The sequence below is a fragment of the Stegodyphus dumicola genome, chromosome X2 (assembly GCF_044657685.1).
Source record: "Stegodyphus dumicola isolate Sdum_Otavi_A_Nest chromosome X2, ASM4465768v1".
NCBI lineage: Eukaryota > Metazoa > Arthropoda > Arachnida > Araneae > Eresidae > Stegodyphus > Stegodyphus dumicola.
In genome coordinates this window covers 20,677,482-20,699,141 of record NC_140781.1, presented here as the reverse complement: position 1 = coordinate 20,699,141, position 21,660 = coordinate 20,677,482, and the positions used below count along the sequence as shown (strand labels likewise).

The 21,660-nt window shown below is 34.0% G+C and overlaps 1 protein-coding gene across 5 annotated transcripts in view; it reads left to right on the top strand.

The window, feature by feature from the left end:
• Nucleotides 1-21,660, top strand: part of LOC118190773 (SCY1-like protein 2) — a 934,165-nt gene that overhangs the window by 724,108 nt on the left and 188,397 nt on the right. For all 5 annotated transcript variants that reach the window (XM_085809944.1, XM_085809942.1, XM_085809945.1 and 2 more), the window contains 2 exons: nucleotides 3,391-3,538; nucleotides 6,820-6,966. In XM_085809944.1, coding sequence (XP_085666070.1) covers nucleotides 3,391-3,538; nucleotides 6,820-6,966 — 295 coding nt within the window. The remainder of the gene's footprint in view (nucleotides 1-3,390; nucleotides 3,539-6,819; nucleotides 6,967-21,660) is intronic.

Here is a 21,660-nt window from a genome sequence, read left to right as displayed (position 1 = left end):
TAATTCTAAATGAACATATGTGTTCCATATGTAAATTTTACAGCTGTGTGTACCTTTAAGTGGTTCCGTTATTTGTTTTGAACATAAAAAGAGATATAAAGGTAGAAACGTATTGATTAATTACAAATATGTAAATAATAAAACATACATAAATAAAGAGCAAATATTTTGCGCATAAATTAATTTCTACTAAAACTTTTCTGCTAAAATTTAGAACATTTCTGTTATATTTTATTTCTGTACTAAAAGTCTCTTTTCATCGCAGCGAACTTTAAATGATTAATTTCTTTTCAAAGTCAGAACATTTCATGGATACAAACCCAACTCTGTCATAATGATTTTGAGCATTAAATAAGTTTTTGATACATGTCGCTAAAAGTATTATTCTCTAAAGTCATACAGCTGTGTCATACAGCATAAATTTTACAGCTGTGTGTACCTTTAAGTGGTTCCGTTACCTTTTTTGCACATAAAAAGAGATATATGAGGTAAAAAATATTGATTAATTACAAAATGTAAATAATAAAACATACATAAATAAAGAGCAAATATTTTGCGCATAATTAATTTCTGCTTAAACTTTTCTACTAAAATTTAGAACATTTCTGTTATATTTTATTTCTGTACTAAAAGTCTCTTTTCATCGCAGCGTAACTTTAAATGATTAACTTCTTTTCAAAGCCAGAACATTGCATGGATACAACATGGAAACCCAACTCTGTCATAATGATTTTGAGCATTAAATAAGTTTTTGATACATGTCGCTAAAAGTATTATTCTCTAAAGTCATACAGCTGTGTCATACAGCATAAATTTTACAGCTGTGTGTACCTTTAAGTCGTTCCGTTACCTGTTTTGCACATAAAAAGAGATATATGAGGTAAAAAATATTGATTAATTACAAAAAGTAAATAATAAAACATACATAAATAAAGCGCAAACATTTTATGCATAATTAATTTCTGCTAAAACTTTTCTGCTATAATTTAGAACATTTTCTCTGATTTTTTATTTCTGTACTAAAAGCCTCTTTTCATCGCAGCGTAACTTTAAATGATTAATTTCTTTTCAAAGCCAGAACATTTCATGGATACAAACCCAACTCTATCATAATGATTGTGAGCATTAAATAAGTTTTTGATACATGTCGCTAAAAGTTTTATTCTCTAAAGTATATTAGTTTCGTGAAATGAAAATGTCAAGTCATCGATTATTTAACCACGCATTTACAGACGCTTCAGGGGGGAATTAAAGTTTATTCAAATGAGAAATTTAATCTTTCATGCTGTGTTTGAAATCAAAAGGAAAGAATAGTTCTTGCTTCATGAATTTAAATATCTCATTTAGCAACTGAGAACAGAAGATTTCGCAACAAAACTCTCGTTTTTCGAGTAATAATGAAATCGCGATAAAAGAAAGAATTAAACTTTTGAAATAAATAAAATGCATCTAAGATATCGCGTTATTAAGGAGAAAATCGAAATTAATTTTATGTCCTTATTACTTTTCTCTGGAAGTGAATTTTACGGCCAGTTTTATGAGGCTGTTTATTGATTTGTTGAATTATTACTTAATAATAATTAAATGAAAACACAGTTAATAATCAAAGAAAATGCTTGTTACTGCGGCTTGTAGACGGTTGTTAAATGTAACTTAATATAAAGTGCTAGATGTATGGATATCAAATGTGTTGACTAAACAAAGTTCTGATACACAAGTCAACCTGATATGGCTATTTGAGCCTAAAGATGCAGTTATTCTACACCTAATTATTAAAAAAAAATTTTAATTTCCGAAATTGCAACTTGTTGCTTGAAAGCTTCTTCCATACCAGCTTGGCAACACTAAACATGGGAGAATTTTTTTTTCAATGGCGGGCACTAGCTATTATAAGGCATTGGCAAGAAGGCAAGTAACGGTGGTCACTTTATTATGGAAGCACATAATAGGTGGGCCACCTTTGCTTCCAATGAAGGGTAGACAATTTACATCCATTCATTCTCCGGGATTCAAACCCGGGGCCTTAGCTACGTCAGTCAGGATCACTAACCACTTTCTCGTCTGCGCAGAGTATATGGGAGAGTGATCACATCTATAATTCACTTAAGTACATTTTAAGCATTCAGTTATCAGCTACACTTAATACTATATTTTATGTCTATGCTAACCTCATATTTTCATTAATTAATTTGCATCATCTTTGGGTGGGAGACTTGTGCATATGAAATCATAGGAGACAGGGCTGAAAGGAATTTAAAAGCACGGGTTAGAAAAATTTAATAACCGTTATAAGTTCATTAATTTTGCTGCTACATAACGTTTGCACTGGTGAAATTTGTTAAATGAGAAGCAATTAATCTTATTTTAGTAAAATTTCCTTGACTGTTTTATAATATGTAACTTAACTGCTATTTAATATATTGCCGTTTTGCTTAACTACTTCATAATTCTTTATTAGTAGAATAACGAGGATTTTTAAACATTAGACATTAATTTGAATAATTTATTCTGCATTCTTAAACCAATTCTTTTAAAATTTCTAAATTGTTATTTGCTTTATTTTGATACAAATTGCTCTAGATTTATCTTATGTCCAATAAAACAAGATACCTATTAGATTAGATAATCCTATTTTTTAGCTAACTTGATAATTTGCTGTCACAGCCTGTTAATTAATATGTTAGGTGTTAAATTTAAACAATTCAGTGCTATTCCTCTGAAATACCGGCTCAGTGTGCTGACCCACGAAGGCACGCTAGGAAAGCAGGAGAAATACCTTACAATGCAATGCAGAATTTCTACAGAAATGGCAATGATTGAGGTCATTTCTCATCACCTAGACTTTCCTGTTGTATTTATTACCTGTGAAACGTTTATGTGAAAATTTCGACAGGCTGAAAAATGCTGCTGTTTTATGCACTTGACATACCCTTGAAATTCTGGGTCGATCTAGCGCGGTATTTTAGAGCCATATAATAAAAAACATTTTAAAGATTTTGGAATATATTGAAATTTTTCCCTTCAATCCAAAACAATCATCTGGAAATGCACATTTACCTTACTAAAGCAAACTCGAGAGCAAAATTCAAAATGATATGTATATTTTAACAACCGCTTTTATAAACTTCCTAAAGGAACTGGTATTTTTGTATATATTTCCTATTTGAAGTATAATAAGTATGAATACTTTAAATGTGGCTCAGTTATATTGGTCGTAAGACGTATTAGTTGATTTTCATTGTTTTCTATGAAAATCAACTAATACGATATGAAATATATCAACTAATATGAAAATCAACTAATACGATATGAAATATATCAACTAATATGAAAATATACTAATACGAATATTGATAGTATTTCTACTGACAAGACATACTTTTATTTTAGTGACACGTTGGCGTTTGCTACTGAGCCTGTGCTGGGTACTTTGGCCAATGTGCTGGGATGTCTTGAAGAACGACTTCCGCAGAATCTTCCACCAGCAGTTAAAGAATACACGTTTTTGGACATCGAGATAAAATACGGACTTTTACAAGTAAGTATATATGTCATTATGATACGAGTCTTTAAAAATGATAAACATGTACGATGAATTTTCGAGAATCGTGTGGCAGTGAACTATGTTTGAGTCAATTACAGTACATTCTAGTCTCTTGATAATTAAGGAATTTTTAATAATAATATAAAAATCTAATAGAAGTTTGTAATTTAAAAATCAGTTTTGCCTAATGGCATGGTAAGAAAAAGGAATTTAGACATAATTTGGTCATACTGAATTTTTAGTGAATGAAATAGCCTTGATTTAATAGGAAAGTGATCCAAGCATAATTACTGAAGTAAAGTGACATTGTTTATAAATTCTATCAAAGCACCATTTGCTAATTAAAAGAATTCAGCGTGTTTTGATTTTTCTCATTACTGATATAGTTCATGAACCACAACGATCCCATGTCACATTTTACGTAAAGCAGGGAAGGTCAGAGATTAGTCTGTAAAAGGTAGTTTCAGGGTTATTACATTGTTCGCGTTTCCTGTTAGACTAACCTGTTTTCTCCAGAGTTCACTGGAATGCAAAATTAAATCCAGAAAAACTAAAAATGAACATTTTATCAATATGTAGATATATCTAAAATAAAACAGAGACAGGAGTCGTGTTTTCATTCGCTAAATACAAAGTAGTAAAAACAAAACACTTAAATTATGATTATATCTGAATTTACGAATTCCGAACCTTAACTCGAACGTACCGTAGTTTTAAAGAATTAGCATAAAGTTTGATTACCTCTATATCCTCTGGTGTCCTCTAATGGGTCTGCACTGTTTAAGAGACTGTGAAGAAAAACCAAAGTAGTTCACTTGTGTACCAAATTTTCTAAAACCGGCACTCTTGACACGTTCCAAAATGGGACATTTCTGGGAAGAAAGGGAGACCTGCGGTGATCATTCTGTGTTTGTATGGAATTTAGGTTTTGCTACCTGATACATGCTAAGTCTTTTGAGTATCGTAATTTTTAAGGTATTCATAGATCATTTCTCTCAAGCTCTCAAGACAATAAATATTATCCATAAAACTCAGTTATGAGCCGTTTGCTCTGAGAAGCCTTAAGTTGGCTAAATACTCTATTGTAGCAAAGCTTTCACCTTCTGAAAATCATTTTTTCATCCAGCATATGAAGAATTTTGCACATAATGTCACATTCGAAGTATTGAATATTTCATAACATTTTCTAGAATTCCATTTTTATCCTTTCTAGCGAATGTTCTGCTTTAGCTGCATAACAGAATACGCAAGGCTTGAGAGCAGCAACTACCAATTCAAACTACAAGTAATATATATAAATTGTGTTTGTGGCATATTTTCTGAATTCAGGCTTCCCAGGGAGAACGGAAACATTCTTAGTTGAAAGCAAAAAATTAACTGTAGCTCACAAGTATATATGGAGCATTGGATAAACACAAAATACAATTCTGGCCTAATTAGATGATCACGGTTAAGAAGGAGAAGAAGAATGTTTTATGGCTTCAGATATTTCAAAGCTGTATGCCAGCTTTGTATCACAATTTAGAGCAGAGCTAAAGCCATTTAGCAACAAAAGCACGTGCAACAAGGAAAGGAGGCACCACAATAAGGTCCTTAGATATTTAGGAAAAAGGGTACGAAAACGTTTCCCATTGCCAGTTTAACAATGGAATGAATGATGCAGCTAAACCGAAATCGAAAGAGGGAAGAAATGAAGAAAAACTGGTTTAAACATAGTGGGGGAACCGAAATCATTTAAGTCGTTAGGACCTCTAAATGTCTTAATCCGACTCAGGCTGGGAGAGTGATACATTTGAATTAACCTCTTTAACTACTAGAACTAAAGACTGTTCTTATGTCACTTTGGTCTCACTTCTCATTTTCGTCTGTATATTGCGGAGAACGATAAAACATCCTAAATGATAAACATCCTAAAGCTAAATTTACAAGTTTATATGCATCATTGATGGGTCACGGATAAACTGAACAAGCAAGGGAACGATGTGAATACTTTCAACAGAGAAAGAGTCGTACGGAAGACAACAAAAGCAACGATACTCTAATTTTAATATTTTTAATGCAATGACCTTGACCTTAAGCAAAGAACGTAGAAACGTAAAGCCTTCAAATTACATGCGGATTACACACTTCGGCTAAATACGTATCATCCTGCCTTAGATGATAACAATATATTAGTCAGTAAAATCTCTCTCATTTGAGCTCACTGAACACACATAACTGTTGGTTTAAATCGTGAAAGCGGCAGATAAAGTGTCTTTCGTGTATTCTGTATTCTTCTAACAAATAACTTAGCCTTTTTGGTTAAAATAATTCAATGTCTCAAGCAGAATTGATGGATAAGTTGGTGTAAATAAACAGTTTTTTATAAGGTATACTAATACCTTATCTTCGTGGATTGATATCTCCATTTAAGTAGCAATCTGAAGTTGATGCAACAGGCTTTCGTTAATGAGCACTACAACGTAACTTTAGTGTATAAACCTGCGCGGACGTCATTCTGCTGGGTATTCATATATGACCATTGCTGTCAAAGATGATGAACTGGTTTTTAATAAGTTTCAGTCAATATATAACATACACCAAAATTTTATATCGCTCTGCAAACATCTGTACTTAGAAAAGAGTTAACTTACTTAGTCTTTTAAAAGTGTGACAAATATGGTACTGTGATAACTTGCTCACACATTTGTAAAGTAAACATAGAACTTCTTAGAGTAAACAAAAGAATTAGATAGTTCCCAGGGAACTCTTTCCCGCGTCTGAGCTACATCTAATTTATAAAACGTGGATCTTGATTTAACTGCAATGATCTCGATCATTTATTCTTTATTTAATTTCTGCCTAAACAATTTCTTCTTAAAGTCCGCCTCCATAGTACGGTAGTCCCTGGTTCCAGGGTATTACGAGGAAATTTGTGTTTCATATCTAGTATCTCATACTTCTACTCCTATACTACATTCTATTCGTTGGTAGTATAAACTGATAATACGCATATAATTATTCAAATACATCTTTAAAGACTAAATGTGTTATTCTAAAAATACGGTTCCTGTATATATTATGTGCCAGCATACAAAATAGCACTTTTAGCATTATGAAATATTACCAGTGCATTTTATTATGTATAAATATTTTGTCATGTCTAAAGAAGAATTTATGTTAGGAAAATAATTTACTTAATCCTAAAAAGCTTTGAAAATTCCGTTTGATAAATGTGATGATAGCCTCTATTTTAAAATCTACTTTAATGTCTTTTTGCTTGTTGTTCTTTTCAGCTAACAGAAGCACTTTGTTTCCTGCATTACTCTTGTAAGCTGATCCACAGAAACCTTTGCCCACAGTCAGTCATCATCAATAAACGCGGGACATGGAAGCTGGCGGGACTTGAATTTGCGGAGAAATGCAACGAAACTGACATCATGGTAAGACTGTACTTATTTCTAAGAAACGGTAACCTTTAACCAGAAAAAATGAGGAACTTTTTCAGTGCTCAAATAATTTGAGTGGAATATGTTTTTTTATCGCGATAAATTTTTCTCGCTATCTTCCAGAAACTGGAATGTATTATTTTTCCCCCAGGAGTGACAGCTTATTTTGCATTACGTTGATTAAACTTTCTTCTAGCGCTTGACACCTTGGATCAAAATAAAATTACAAAAGGAAACATCTAATTTTTTATGCGCATATGTGCGTGCGTGTGTGTGTCTAAATAACAACAGCATAATTAGTTTTCATTCATTACATTATAAATCTAATTGTTTGGTTCCATTGTAAAATATTTTATCGTTTTATTCCCTCAGCTGAATATGACAAGCATTTCTCCCTTTTTATCTTCTTCTTGATTTTCTAATTTAGGTTCTTTTTATAACTCCTGATTAATGCAGTTATTATAATATCAGAGCAGTGAAATAATATAATACTATAAATCAGTAATAACAGTGCATACATTCATTACATTACTTCTGTAAGCCACATATAATTTATCAACAGGCGCTGTGCGAATACATAGATTTCAGGGGTTGTGTTTGTGCTTATTTAGTCAATTATGGCAAAGAACACGAGGAATAGCTGCCTAAAAATGGACGCTTTCACTGGGTTAGTTTCATAGAGAGTATTGGACTAAATATGATTCAGTGACTTAGTCATAAAACTCTAGAAAGTGCTTAGGTAGAACTCCGTGTATTATGCTAAAGCAGAGATAAGTTAAATTACTGTGCTGTCTTAAGTTTAAGACAATGAATACCTGATAATATGAATATCTGACAATAAAGCTGAAGTGACAGCTTTCCTGCTACTTCATATATTTTTTATCTGTCTATTATTTATATATGTTGGTAAAAAATAGTAAAATATTAGTAAAATAAATTTTGATAAATGAAGCCCAAAATGCATTTCTTCCCTGCAACCCTAATTCCGTTAGCTGTAACCGTAATTCTACTCTTTTGCTTTCCAGAAATCTCGAGAAACAAAGAAATTACTAGAACTTTCTCGCGACCTATTGAAAGCGTTAAAAATCCGGAGAGAAACATCTCAGCTCCCGTTGTTTATTTAGCTGTTGTTGTTGATTATTTTGAATTCGCGGTGAGACCGGATTAGCTTTCTCTTTGAATTGCATTGTATTCTGACGTTTTTAGTAGTTTAGAGAATGATTCTATTGCGTGATACTGTGTACTTCAACGAATATCTCTGAGGAAACATCCAGCGTTCTGTTATATTTCTTTTGCTAAGAATAAATTTTATTAACCTTTTAACTTTTGATCGGACTTGTGCATTCAATCGATTACGAACTCGTATGCACGCAAAATTATATTTGCGTTCTTGCATCGATAAACAAGTCCTGAAACGTTGTAGAGTCATTAGGTTATTTTGAAGCAGAAGACATGACAAATGTGCTATGCCTTCGCTGAGACTTGAACCTGAACCTCTCGATACACGACGAGAATGTTTCCAATTGCACCACGAAGACATACGGAAAGGGGATAGAAAATTCCTTGGGCGTGGGCTGTTATGACCATACGAACAACTTGTGTGGTTAGGTGGGTTGGTTGCTCCCACTTATATGCTCCGCTTTTTAAAGGGTACCTTATATACTCCGCCTTTTAAAGAGCGACTGAGCATTAGGGAACCCAATCGCCAAACCTGGTGGTGACGAATTATCATCCACCACCTTTTAGTTCTGGCACCACTATAGCGTATTAGGTTATTTTTTTGCGAAAGACGCGAAAAATGAGCAATACCTTCGTCTGGACTCGAACCTGGGCCTTGTGAATAGGTGCCAAGTGTTCTACCGTTAGACCACGGGATGCTTGAAGGAGAAAGAAAATACCTTACAGCATATTTAAATCAATCTTCAATAACCAAGTCCTATAGCGTAATTAAATCAATCATCAATAAGTCCTATAGCGTAATTAAGTCTGCCATCCGTAAGTCTTATAGCGTGATCAAATCAATCGTCAGTAAGTCCTCTAACATAATTAAACAAAGCAGTATACCTGGAGGACGAAACAAATCAGGTATGTGCAAAACTTAGATTAGAGCGCATGTGGGAGAAAAGTAAAATATCAGCAAATACAAAAATAAACAACTGTTGGCAATGATTAGAAAGCTGTGTTGTCTTCAGGTAAAAATACATTATTCTCAATGAATGAACAGTGTTTTTCTTAAGTTATCTTACGCAGAAACATTTTAAATGTAAATAATTTCATAATAGATAAAAATCTGATTTATCTGAAGCAATGTAAAACAAAATCTAAATTGTACGAAATAAACTATTAATCTCCAGTTCAATGCAAGAAACACCATACAAACAAAACTCTGACTATGTGCAATTACTATTCAAAGCAACAAAAATAAAATTCCACAATATGTAGCTTATTATAGTATTCGAAAAATTATTTGGCGAAAGACTGTTTGAAAATGTTTTCGAAAACGAAATTAAGACAATCATAACCGTTCAGCATACAAACGTATAAGTTATTTTCTCCCTCCTTCCAGCATAACATCGTGGTGTAACGGCAGCATATTCGGCGCATATTTGAGAGGTTCAGATTCGAGTACAAACCGCACCAGCGTACCGAGCCTTCTGGGAATTGCGTCCGTACTCCAGAGACCATCCAGGGGGGCGCAAGCCCCACTGGCCCCACTTGAGCTTCCACGAAGCATGAGGCCAAAGAACACTATGACGAGTTTAAAACGAAGACTCTTTGCCCCGGTCACCACGCCGGGAGCATCGAATATTCAGAAGGGTGGTCCATACCAGTACAAGTCCCCCACGAGGGACTGAATGTGACCAAACCTCCTAACGATGTAACAACATCATACGATGTAACAACCCCACAACCTATCTATCATACGATGTAACAACCCCACAACCAAGGGGCAGACACGACAGTGCCAGTACGGTCCCTGCCAAGCCTGAACCCTCCTGAGAATAAACTCGGGTTCTAGTCCTGTGAAGAGTGATTATGTATCCCCGTGGTTGAGACTGCCTAAGTACAGATCCTAGCCAGTACTTCTCAGGAATTCTTCTGAGTCAATCTCCGGGGGGACCCGGCCAGGGTATTGCCCACTTTTTGGCTATCCAGATTCAAAAGATCCTAAGAACTCTATAGTGACGCCAGACTAAAAGATGGTTAATAATAATTCGTCACCACCAGGATTTGTCTCTTCGGTCCCGTAATCCCCAGTCTCCCTTTAAAAAGGGGAAGTATATTTTATTCCTTCTTCCAGCACGCCTTCGCAGTGTAACTGTAGCATACTCGGCGCGTATTCGAGAGGTCTAAATTCAAATCCCGGCGAGGGCATTGCACATTTTTCACGTATACTACTTCAATTCGACTGCACACCGGATGCTCTAGGCGCTGGATCTCGGAGTCTTGTGCGAGGCTCTCGTGTGGCCACACCAACTGGCCAACTCTAGATAAGGGTGGACGTGGTGCTGTACTGATTAACCGAATGGCAAAGGAACAGTGCTCACGTCCTCCGTCGCTTATAGCTTATACTGCTTCAAAAAAATCTAATTGACACTACAATTTATTGTTTAGGTATTTTACAAGGCTGTGAAAATACCAAGTTGTTATTTTTATGGATACTGGCTGTTCTGAATTTAGCGTGAGTTTTTAAAATTGCAATATACTACTCGTTACCTATCCTTTAGTAGTACATTTAAGGAATGGAGCTAGAAATTTATCAATTTTTGCGTGCTATGCTATTTCATCCTAAATTATTCATTTTATGCAAAACTTGGAGTATACCTAAAGGTAACTGACACGACATGTATGCAATACATTGCAACATGTCATTTCACACAATGGCACTTAAATTTACCTAAGAGATCATATAAGCTTTCTACTGCATGTGTAGCTTATAAATTGAAAATGCGGGGAATAGAACGAAATTCATTGAAAAGTTTCATTTTCCAAAACTTTTCTAGGCCTAAGGTCTACAATAATAATTCCGATGTCGGAGAAAATTTCGATGTCGAGAAATTAAGATAATACTTTCAAAACTATCTAATGTACAAAAGAGTAATGCAATTAACTAGCGTGTGATTATAATATATTTCTAAAATTCATACTTATCGTTAGAAGTTAGTCAAATGGTACCAATGATATTCGTGTCACTCCATAGAATCAAGATTTCCATTTCAGAAGTACAGCATTTTGACAAAGCATGTGAAACGTATAATATAGAAATTCTGTTTTCAAGCAGCGTCTGCTTCCTTTAGTACGTTTTTTAATTCAGAAAACGATTGTTAGTTGTCGGCATTGTTTCGAGAGTAGTGGTACTTAAAGAAAACTTTATTTTCCTTGGGGCTCTTTGTTTCTTTAATTGAATATATCAAGAAACACCAGAGATATCTTTTTAAGAGAAGAGTTACCCTTGTTGAGACCTTTCTAACGAAACCTATTTTGTATTTACATGTAGAATTCGAAGCGTTTTTGCATTCAAAAAGATCAAAGGAACTTTACTTAACATGAAAATCTTTTAAACTCCTTTCATATAAATGAAATTGATCTGTACATTTGTATCCATTTGTTAATAGCTCAGCGGCTGAGCGGTAAATTCGTTAAACACTGATAGTTTGATTTAGGCTCGACTCCAGGAGAATGAGCTTGTTGTATCGATGCTTTCATGGCTTTCTCCATATGTAATATGGAGCGACGGCAATTGCGGATTTCTTCAATTTTCTGGTTTCGAAAATTTCTAAAAAAGGTCTCTACAAATGACGCTCGATCTAAAATGCGGTAGACAATAATTCGTGGTCTCCAGGATTTGGCGATTTGTCCCCTAATCCCCAGTTTCGCTTTAAAATACGTAATACATACGCATTTTCTCTCTTCTTTTCACATGTCTTTCTCATGTAAATGGATGCACGTTTGACGCGTATTCGAAAGGTCCGGATATCGAATCCCTGTGAAGGCGGTGTGCCTTTTTCACGTTCTTGCATCGAATCTAATAATTATACAATTTACAATATTGCATACAATGCATACATAATGCATGATAATAATACATGATTAAATGCATACAATTGCATATTTTTTCTCACATAAAACTTTCGGAAATATGTAATAAATCAAAATTATTTACGTTTTTACTATATAGAATTTCCTCGCGGAGATTACTAGAATCATGTATCCTTAGAAGAGATGATCACATTTTCTCTCTGAGGATTTTAAACAGAAGCTCATTTTGAGCAGTAACGAAAAAGCTAATTTACTGATCACATTCCTCTTAATATAGAAAAATTCGATGTTTTAAAATAATACACACGTAAATATTCTAAACTGCAGAAAATAGAAAATTATGACATCAGCATATTCACTTCTAAACAAATTTAGCTTGCAACATTTAGAAAATCACTCCTCATATTAAAATATAATGACTGAAAATGATCACGTGTTTCTCGTTTTTACAAAGGGATATGATAGTAAATGTATTCTCGAATTTTAAAGCTTTGATTTGAATCATTTGATTATCCTATACATTTCCTACAGGGATCAAATAAGTTTAGGAATCAGGTTTTGTCAGTCTTCCCTAATAATATTTTATTCAATAGCTGGGAAATATTTTGAAATTGTAATTGATACCTATATGATATTGAATTTCATATCCTCCTTTCTTGTTGTTTCTACGCAATCTCTACCTATGTTCTCCTTTCTTCTTTACAGCCAACACTTAATTTTAACAGCATTCATGTATTTCAGAGCATGCAGGCTAAGTATGTGGCACTGATATTTCCTGTCCAAATAAATCCCACTCGTTGAAAAGAAAATTTATTTAAAGGGAGCTTCGCCAATTCGTGAAGACGATATAAACGAAATTCCGTATGTGAAATGTCAAATCTGGCATTTCCTCTCTTGACGGCTTGGAATGCAAAGCTCTCGCTCGCTGATCATCCATTTGTGCACTTCCGGTCCTGTCACAGCGAAAGAAATTCCGGTGCTGTCACTACAGCGAAAATGAATCACGCATACGTGCGTGGAAAAGCCATATAATATACGATCGCAGAGAGAGTTAAAAGTAATGACATTGAAATTGTGTTCTCTTACAGATAACCAAACAATTCTCTTTTCTTCTGAAAAATCTGTTATAATTACATTGTTTATAACAGGATCTAAGATTTATTAAACATATGTCACTTCCTCTCAGTCTAATCGCCTTAAAATGGTGAACGGACGAAGCGTGTTTGAACAATGCTTACTTCTGTAGGAGATTCGTTCATAAAACTACTGTGCATAAAACTGTGTCTTACAGCAAGGCCAAACACATTCAGCGAAAAAAAATAAAAAAACGGCGAGTGTTAAAATGGGATCAGATAAGGATAATTATTAAACTTCAAAGAGATAATCCTTAGTGGTTACTATTTTTTTTTTTTTTTTTTTTTCAATGTCGAAGATTTCATTATGTCGAAATTTCAGAATTTGAAACAAACCACATTATTGAAATAGCGGAAGCAGGGATTTTAGCTCGAGAAACTGAGGCACTTATTGTTCGTATTGCATGTATTGCGCGTAAATGTGGATGATACTGAGGATAAGAACAGCGGTATGCTACTAAGACACGCCAGATACAGAATGCTACGATTATGTATCAGATACAGAATGTTCAAGAGATGCAGAATGGCAGCTAAAAGGGACTGGTTGAAATATCGACTAGTTATAAGAGTTAGACTTCGGGAGTTTTTGAGTTATATGAAACCATTGCTGACCCTTCGTGTGCCTGATATTGTTATTCGATGTTGATTGCATGAAGAAGACTGGAATGATCATCGTTGTATTGATCATTTTTCATCGACTCCTCTATATCTTAGCGTATATCTGCCGTAGTGCAGATACCGAAGCCCCCATTAAACACCGCGGTGCTATAATGAACTAAGGGATAATGTTCCCGTTTGAACTTCAGTAACGGATTTATCTGTGTTGAGACAGTCTAGTAAAAGAAGTGATCCATTACATTCATGGAGATCGTATGGGATGAATAACTAGTATCACGTTGTGGGGATCTCGCCAGTTACTAGTGTCAATGATCTTTAATTCAAATAACTGATTGTTAAATAGAGAAATATATGTTAAAATCCAGTTACCATCGTAATTGCAAGCCATATCTCGCTACATAGCAAACTCCTGGTTTTTCAACAAAATAACTCTTGAAAATGTACTCTGCAAATCTCCTTAAAATGCTTCACTAAGATTATAAGGTATTTCTGCCGCCTTCCTAGCGTGCCTTCGGCGTGTAGTGGTTTCGAATCCTGAGCCGATATTCCAGATGTTCGTGGTTCGATTCTCGGCGGAGGCGTTGCTAATTTTACATCTTGCCTGCTTCCAGAAAAATATCTAATGTCTCTACAGTGGTGCCCAAACTAAAAAGGGTGTTAGATGGTGATTCAAAAGGAGAGTATATAAGGTATTTCTCCCGCCTTTGTGGTGTAGTAGTTCTGCACACTCTGGGCCGGTATTCCAGAGGTCCGTGGTTCGATTCTCGGGGAAGGCGATTGCTTTCATCATACCTGCTTCCAAAAAAAATACCTAATGTCTGTACAAGGTCAATCCTGATTAACTACATCCTTTGTGTTTGGGATACGATATCTTTCTACAATATTACTTCTCTTTCTAATTCATCAGCCATAATCCATGAACTAATAATTAGCACGCATGAAGCACGGCTACATATTTCTCAAATGACAAACTCTATTTGAACAGCTCCTTTCATCAACATATTTCTTCATGTTATGATATTCGAATTGGCTTGTGTTTTATCTAATTCAATGGCTGATAAAATATTTTACTGAGTTTACGGTTTATCTTTCTTTCAATGATAATGTCAACTTGGCACTTAATATTAAACTTTAGGCCCTTGATTTCCATCTAAGCAATCACAATGCAGGTTAGGTTATTTGAATATGACAGAGCACTGCCTTCGTGGAGGATGTTTTATGAAATATAGCGCATATTCATGTTACACATGGGAAAAACCATAAAAACTAGCAACTCAGCCAGGCCGTTTTCCTGGAATCGAGCCCAGGTCGAACTCCCGGTATTCAACGGTTTTAACAACTCGGCCACTGGTGGGATGTCACAATTCAGCACGGAGGAATAACATAGGATAGTTGAGATGTACTAGAAGAAAAAGATATCCTCATAAAACTAAAATAAAGTCAGCAATGCACCTGAGTTATTTCGTTGTAAAGATTACAATCTAACATGAAAAATTTGAATATATTCATAAATTGGCATGCAGCTGTTCCTATGCAAACATAGTAATAGCCGTTTCAGGTACCAAGGGTTGTAACTGTTTCTACTAACTTTTCACACCTGTAAATCCCTAAGCTGCTTACAAATTTCATTATTTTTTCTTCATGCCATTCTGTTTACGTCCAATAAATATCTTTTTTGCACTTGCTTTCCTTCATGTTGTTGCAATTTTAATGTCCATCAGTGTATTTAATAGTAAATAATTCCATAATTAAGCAAACAATTCCCAATTGTTAGTGTTTGGAATAATCCATGTCTGTTCAACAGGATTGTTAAATACGTTAGGCTCTAGGAATAGCTCTAGATTAATGGTTAATATTTGCAATAGTTTATAATACTTCATTGTCATTATTATTGCTATCATAATCAACAGATTAATAGACAATGACATGATCATATATAAGTTTTAAAGTTAGTATAACATAATAGTTTATAATAGTAAATTGTTATTTTGATCGGTATCATAACCAATCAAAATGATATAATTATAATAAATCTGGTAGAATAATAATAGTAGACTGACAGTCCTATTTATAATAGGTTTTCATAGTAGTTCCTTGATATATAGTTTATCGTATGATTCTCTTTCTTTTATTTGAGATGTTTTCATTTCATATCAAAAGTTTATGTCGAATTCTTAAAGTTAGTTAAGGTCATATATCATATTTTTGTTTATTGTAAATGTTTTCACTTGATAGCTTAAGTATATCACTTAATAATTTGGCATAATAGGTTCATATGATAAGTTACAATTTGGCTTCAGTTCATGTAATAGATTTAATCAGTTTATTTTGTAACATAAATATATTTATATCAGTACATTGTAATAATCTTTTAATATTTTTCTGTCGTCTTTCTTGTGAAGCGCTTGTCCTTAGTAGATATATGTAATATGTACCTTTTCTTGAAAATTAAGAAGTTCAGGATCTTTAACTGTAAAGCCTCGTATTGTAAAACCTTGCAAACTGTAAATTTTCCTTGCAGTATTATTATCATTGCAAGAACGTGATTATATTATTATCATTGCAAGAACGTGATTATGCTTAATAATGATTTTGATGTTTTCAAATGTAAGTTCATTTCAAATTTAAACATAATCAATTAAAAATATATTAGAAGTCAAACTAAATAAAGTTCATAATATGTGTGAATGCATAAAAATATTAATCTCTGTGATACTTTACTGTCCTTAATAGTACGTAGGCAGTTTATTTTTTGTGAATATTTGACTTTATAACCCTTTGTTGCATCATGTCCACCCTAGTAGACAAAAGTTTAAATTTGTTTATTCTTCTGTAAATGCCTTAACAGATTCCATTCCTGTGTTTGTTCATTCTATATTATTAGAACTTTCAACTGTCGATCATAGATCGCTGTATAGCATCACTAAGTAAAGCATTGATATTTGAAAAATGGCTACTACTTCTGTTTCCAAGTTAGATCAATTTCTCGTAGTAAACATTATATAATATTGCTTACATTTTCTTATACTGCCATTTTTTATTCATAATTAGCAATTTTAGACATTTTATTTTAAATGTCAGTTTGAGAAAATGAGGAGAGGGTAGATAAAGATCTACCGAAAAGAGTGAATTGAAACCCAAATGTACTGCTTATCAAGCAAAAGATAGATGTTTAACTGTAAAACTATTTTTCTTACTATGCCGCTATTATTGCAAAGAAAAAAATACTTACAAAAGAATATTGTTGATTTAAGTCATTAGGTTGTATTAGGTATGACTTTTTAATTTGTTTTTAAGATAATTATGTAATTTTAGATGAATTACGGCTTCAAAAAGGGATTTTTTCATTAATTAAGTTAGTGCCCATATACATTTTTTTTTCTTACTGAAGATAGATATTTCATTGTATTTTCTTTTTTAAATGTCTGCTTTTAATTGGAAAACGAAGGAAGGCATATTTGAATTACGTAATTTGATGAGTTGGCGTTGATAGTTCGACATTGAGTAATATAATGGTTTGGATTACCTTTATTCCCATTATACACATTGCTCATAATTTGAGATGTTTCTACTGAAAAAGTATGCGGGACATGGCCTGTATAATAAAAATAGAATTAAATTGCCCTTACGACTATGAAATCCAGTTCTGGCGTACTAGATACCTAGATAGGTAGATGCCTTCATGACAGTCAAGTACACTAACCACTATACCGATTAAGCGGCCAGTTAAATATATAAGTTAAGTAAGCTACCTCGACTTGGAAGAACCGGTTGCACATTTCGAACAGGTTCTCAAAGCTATGTTCCATGCGGTTTCTTAACATGAAGTTCCGAATACTCATTACAGTACTATTCAGCTTTATAATTTATGCAAGCCTATGTCTAAGAAGTTGCTTTCTTACTCCAGTTTGCCAGTTAGGGTTACTCCAGTTTGCCAGTTTCTTACTCTAGTTAGGATGGTATCCGCACTACGTCAGGTTCAGTGACTATAAAGGATGAATCATAATTTTTATGCTTAGATATTTAATTACTTAAACGCTGTTTCCCAGCCTGTTTTGGTTCATCTCCCTTTCACCAGGTTTATTTTGCTGGCATTAGGGGAGTCCTGAAGAGTGATTGGATGTTTGTTAGTATATAGGCGGCAAGGAGGCACTTAATATTCTACCTATTCGGAAGTTTGCTTGTGAGGTTTGATGGTAGTAAAAAAATGAAGACTTTGAGATGCATCCTTCGGGCTTATATGTATCAAAACTGAGATGAAAGTAAGTATGGTTGGATTATACCTGTAAAACTACTCATGAAGTTCTGTCCCGCTCACTTCTTCCTGTCCTATCCACTACTCAGCTCCTTCCTACAACTGCAACAATGATATATTAGATGTGTTTTAACTGTGATCTACAGGCACTGCTCAAAAACGTATTGAAACTTTTACGCACTTACTGCATTCGAAATTTAAAATTAAAAAAAATCTCTCTTAAATCTTAAAATCAAAATCCCTTAAATCTTAAAATCAAGATCCTATCAGTAGCCTAGTAGTTAAGACCGTTGAATACTGATAGTGCTATCAGGACTTGCATTTCTTTTAATCAGCTTGGAGAACATGACGTGTCCTGATTAGACAGTGAGTTTGACTACAAACTTATGGAGTGTAGAATAGATTACAAGATGGAAAGGGTTAAATTACCCTTAATTTCCCAGGATATTACAGGCGCTCCCGCACTTCGGGATACAAAGAACAACTACTTGTGGTCTGAACGTAAAAGTATAAAAACTACTAACTAACTAAAAATAAGAGTTAACTTTGAGTGCTTTACACAAATGACTAACACTAAGTCTGGCCTTTTAAATTACTACGTATGTAGTACGCAAACTGCGGAAACTACAATACGGCTTAAGATTTCAAGAGGACTAAAACCCCTGGCCTTAAAGGCAGACAGCAACTGATTTAAGCTCGCGTGAAGTATAGTCATAAGAAGGCTCACTCTCTCCCCATCTAACTCTGCTCTTGGCAAAAAGCCACAATTTAAATACTTCAGCGTTAGCAGATATAATTTGCATAAACAAGTTAGTTCTGGCCGGAAGTAGAAAATAAGAGAGGATAGTAAAGTTTTAAAATAAAAATAAACGTTAGTAAAACTTAAGATCCTTACAGTGCAACCTGATATCGGTTCAAACCCAGGCAAACTGGCTGATTGCATGGTTAGTTTTCGCGGTTTTTTCTATATGTACCATGAATATGAGACCAGTTTCCTTCAGAAAGTCCTCCACTAAAGTATCCCTTCTAGTCGGCAGAAAATCCTCACATAGCTTAACCTAACCTTTTGCGATGCCGAAACAGAAAGTTGACGATTAAGACTTCTCAAAATGTTTTCAGTAATTAACCTGACAAAACATGCCCACATTCTTGCTAACGCGCACGTTTTTATATACATAAAAGAAGCGGATAGCGCTGCAAATGAAGACATGTAAACTTGTTTTTAGAATTTTTGGCTAATATTTTGTAATTTCCATTTTCTTTCAATAAACCATGAATTACTCACATCTTAGACCAATATGTATGAAGGGTCGACTGACATCTTTTTTCTAAAAATGCGTAACTGTAATATTTATATTATCAATCAAACACACAAATCAAGTTGCACTGTAAGGATCTTAAGTTTTACTAACGTTTATTTCAACCATGTTTAAGCAGCTAAACTTTCCATTCGGGATCTTCTTGCTTCTCAATGTCCTCTTTGCCCGTAGGACCAAAAGCGCTGTCTTAGATCACCTCAGCACGTTGGAGAACTATGAATTTAGCAAATTCCGATGTCTAAGATCATTTTGGGATGAAGTTTTACTACACCAGTTCCTGACAATGTAATCAATGAAACTAACGTATATTTGCATTGTAGTATTTAAACTTGTCTGGTCTCCGTATACAATAGCCTGAATATTGTTAAGTTTCTGCTTGGTCAATTCTGAATAAGAGTGGAATACCTTTCAGATGCTTTTCACACTTCAAGAATTTGTGCGATTACAAACCTCTCGCAGTGGACATAGCATCTTTCTTACAACCAATTTAAGTATTAATATCGTGTTTTACTGTTCAAGTTTTATTTAATCGCAAGGTAAAATTTAGTAATCTCCTTTTACTCCATTTATAAATCTGTATTGCATTGGGAAACCATGACCTTGTAAAGTAAAAGGAAGAGCTAACTTAATAACAAATGACTATACACCTGAAACTCAAAGAGACCACATTTTTCTAATCGGCTTTTGCGTATGCACTCTGATAGCTGTCTCATCATTTTCTAAGCGCCTCTCGTACGCTAATTTATACTATGTGAAAACAAACTTCAACTTAGTGTTTAACATTATTTAATAACAACATTTATTAAAATATAGAAATAATGAGTTATCGGAATAAAGTTAAATTAAGAAATAAATTAATTAAATTCAAAAATTATAGAAAATTATAGCAATAAAATTATAGATATAACATTATTTATTAAAATACTGTTCATGACAAATATTTTTACGACACTAAAACAAGAAATCAGTTCAATGCACATTTCACTTTAAAATCCGAACTAAACTTTACACTGCAATACCTTTCAAAGTTTACATAAATAAATTATTCTGGTTCTTTCAGAACTAGCATCGTTGTTCCTTTCATTTCCGTTAAATATCCATAAGTAATTTAATAAAAAGTTTAAGTAATTGTTTCCTGCTTTGTATTAGTTAAACATTTCCTAGCTTGTATACAGTATTATTTTTATTTAGAAATTATTTATTATTTAATGTTCATTTAGTCTATATTAAGTCAGCGGGGAATCACCTGTCAATGACTGCACCAGTTAACGGCCACATCAGCGGCTGAGCGGTAGAATCGAAAAACACTGGTAACTCGACCTGGGTCCTGGGTTCAGTTAAGGGAGAACGAGCTTATAGGGGGCTTTAGTGGATTTCCGCATGCGTAACGTGGATATGAGCCAGTTTCCCTTAGAAGGCCTTCCAGGACAACATCCCTTCCCTTTAGCAATTAGTCCTCGCATGCTTTGCCATAAATAAACCAGACAAACCAAATTTAACTGAGTAAATGTTGGGCAAGTTAATTACATCAAATCACCTGAAGAACTATCTGCCTATGGGAAGGAATGCCGTCGTAAAAGACGTTTTAAGGGAAACTGGTTCGTATCCATGCTACACATGGGATACTATACGAATCCGCCCTTGCAGTCAGCCCATTTCCCGCGATCCGAGCCGAGTTGAACTGCCAGCGGTAAGCTGCGTTTTAAAAATATCTCGAAGAATGGGATAATTCATAGTGATATAGATATTTGAGTATTTATACGCCTTCTCCTTTTCGTAGGGCAGTTTTAAAATTTTAAGTTGCTCCTCTTTCAAGTTTATCAGTTTTTCTACATAGGAGCTCAAAAATTGAAAGCCATCTACAAACTGTAGACCAAATTTATTTTTCTCTTCTTTAGTAGACAGAAGAAAATATAGTAATAAAACAAATTCATAGTAAACATGTTTACTTAATGAGCAATGACTTTTTTAAATCCTTGAAAAGTGTGGCGAACATCATAATATTTTAGACTGCGAAATTTGATTGGGATGCAATTTTCGAGTGTATATTATAGATTCTATTTTGAATGTAGTGCCCCCTGCTTATTATCTGGCAAATTGCCAAAAATCCTGCGATACAATCCTCATTGTAGCTTTAAACATGTGACAATGAGTCCCGGATTGCAAGTTCTCGCCAACAGCCTCCATAGCAATAAAAGTAACTTTTATCTTTCGCGTTTATGACAGTTACGCAGTTGCATCTGTATTCTCGCCTCTGTATATACTAGTTACCAGCTTTAATATTTCATTATTAAGTCAATCACAACAAAGGCAAACCCTCATA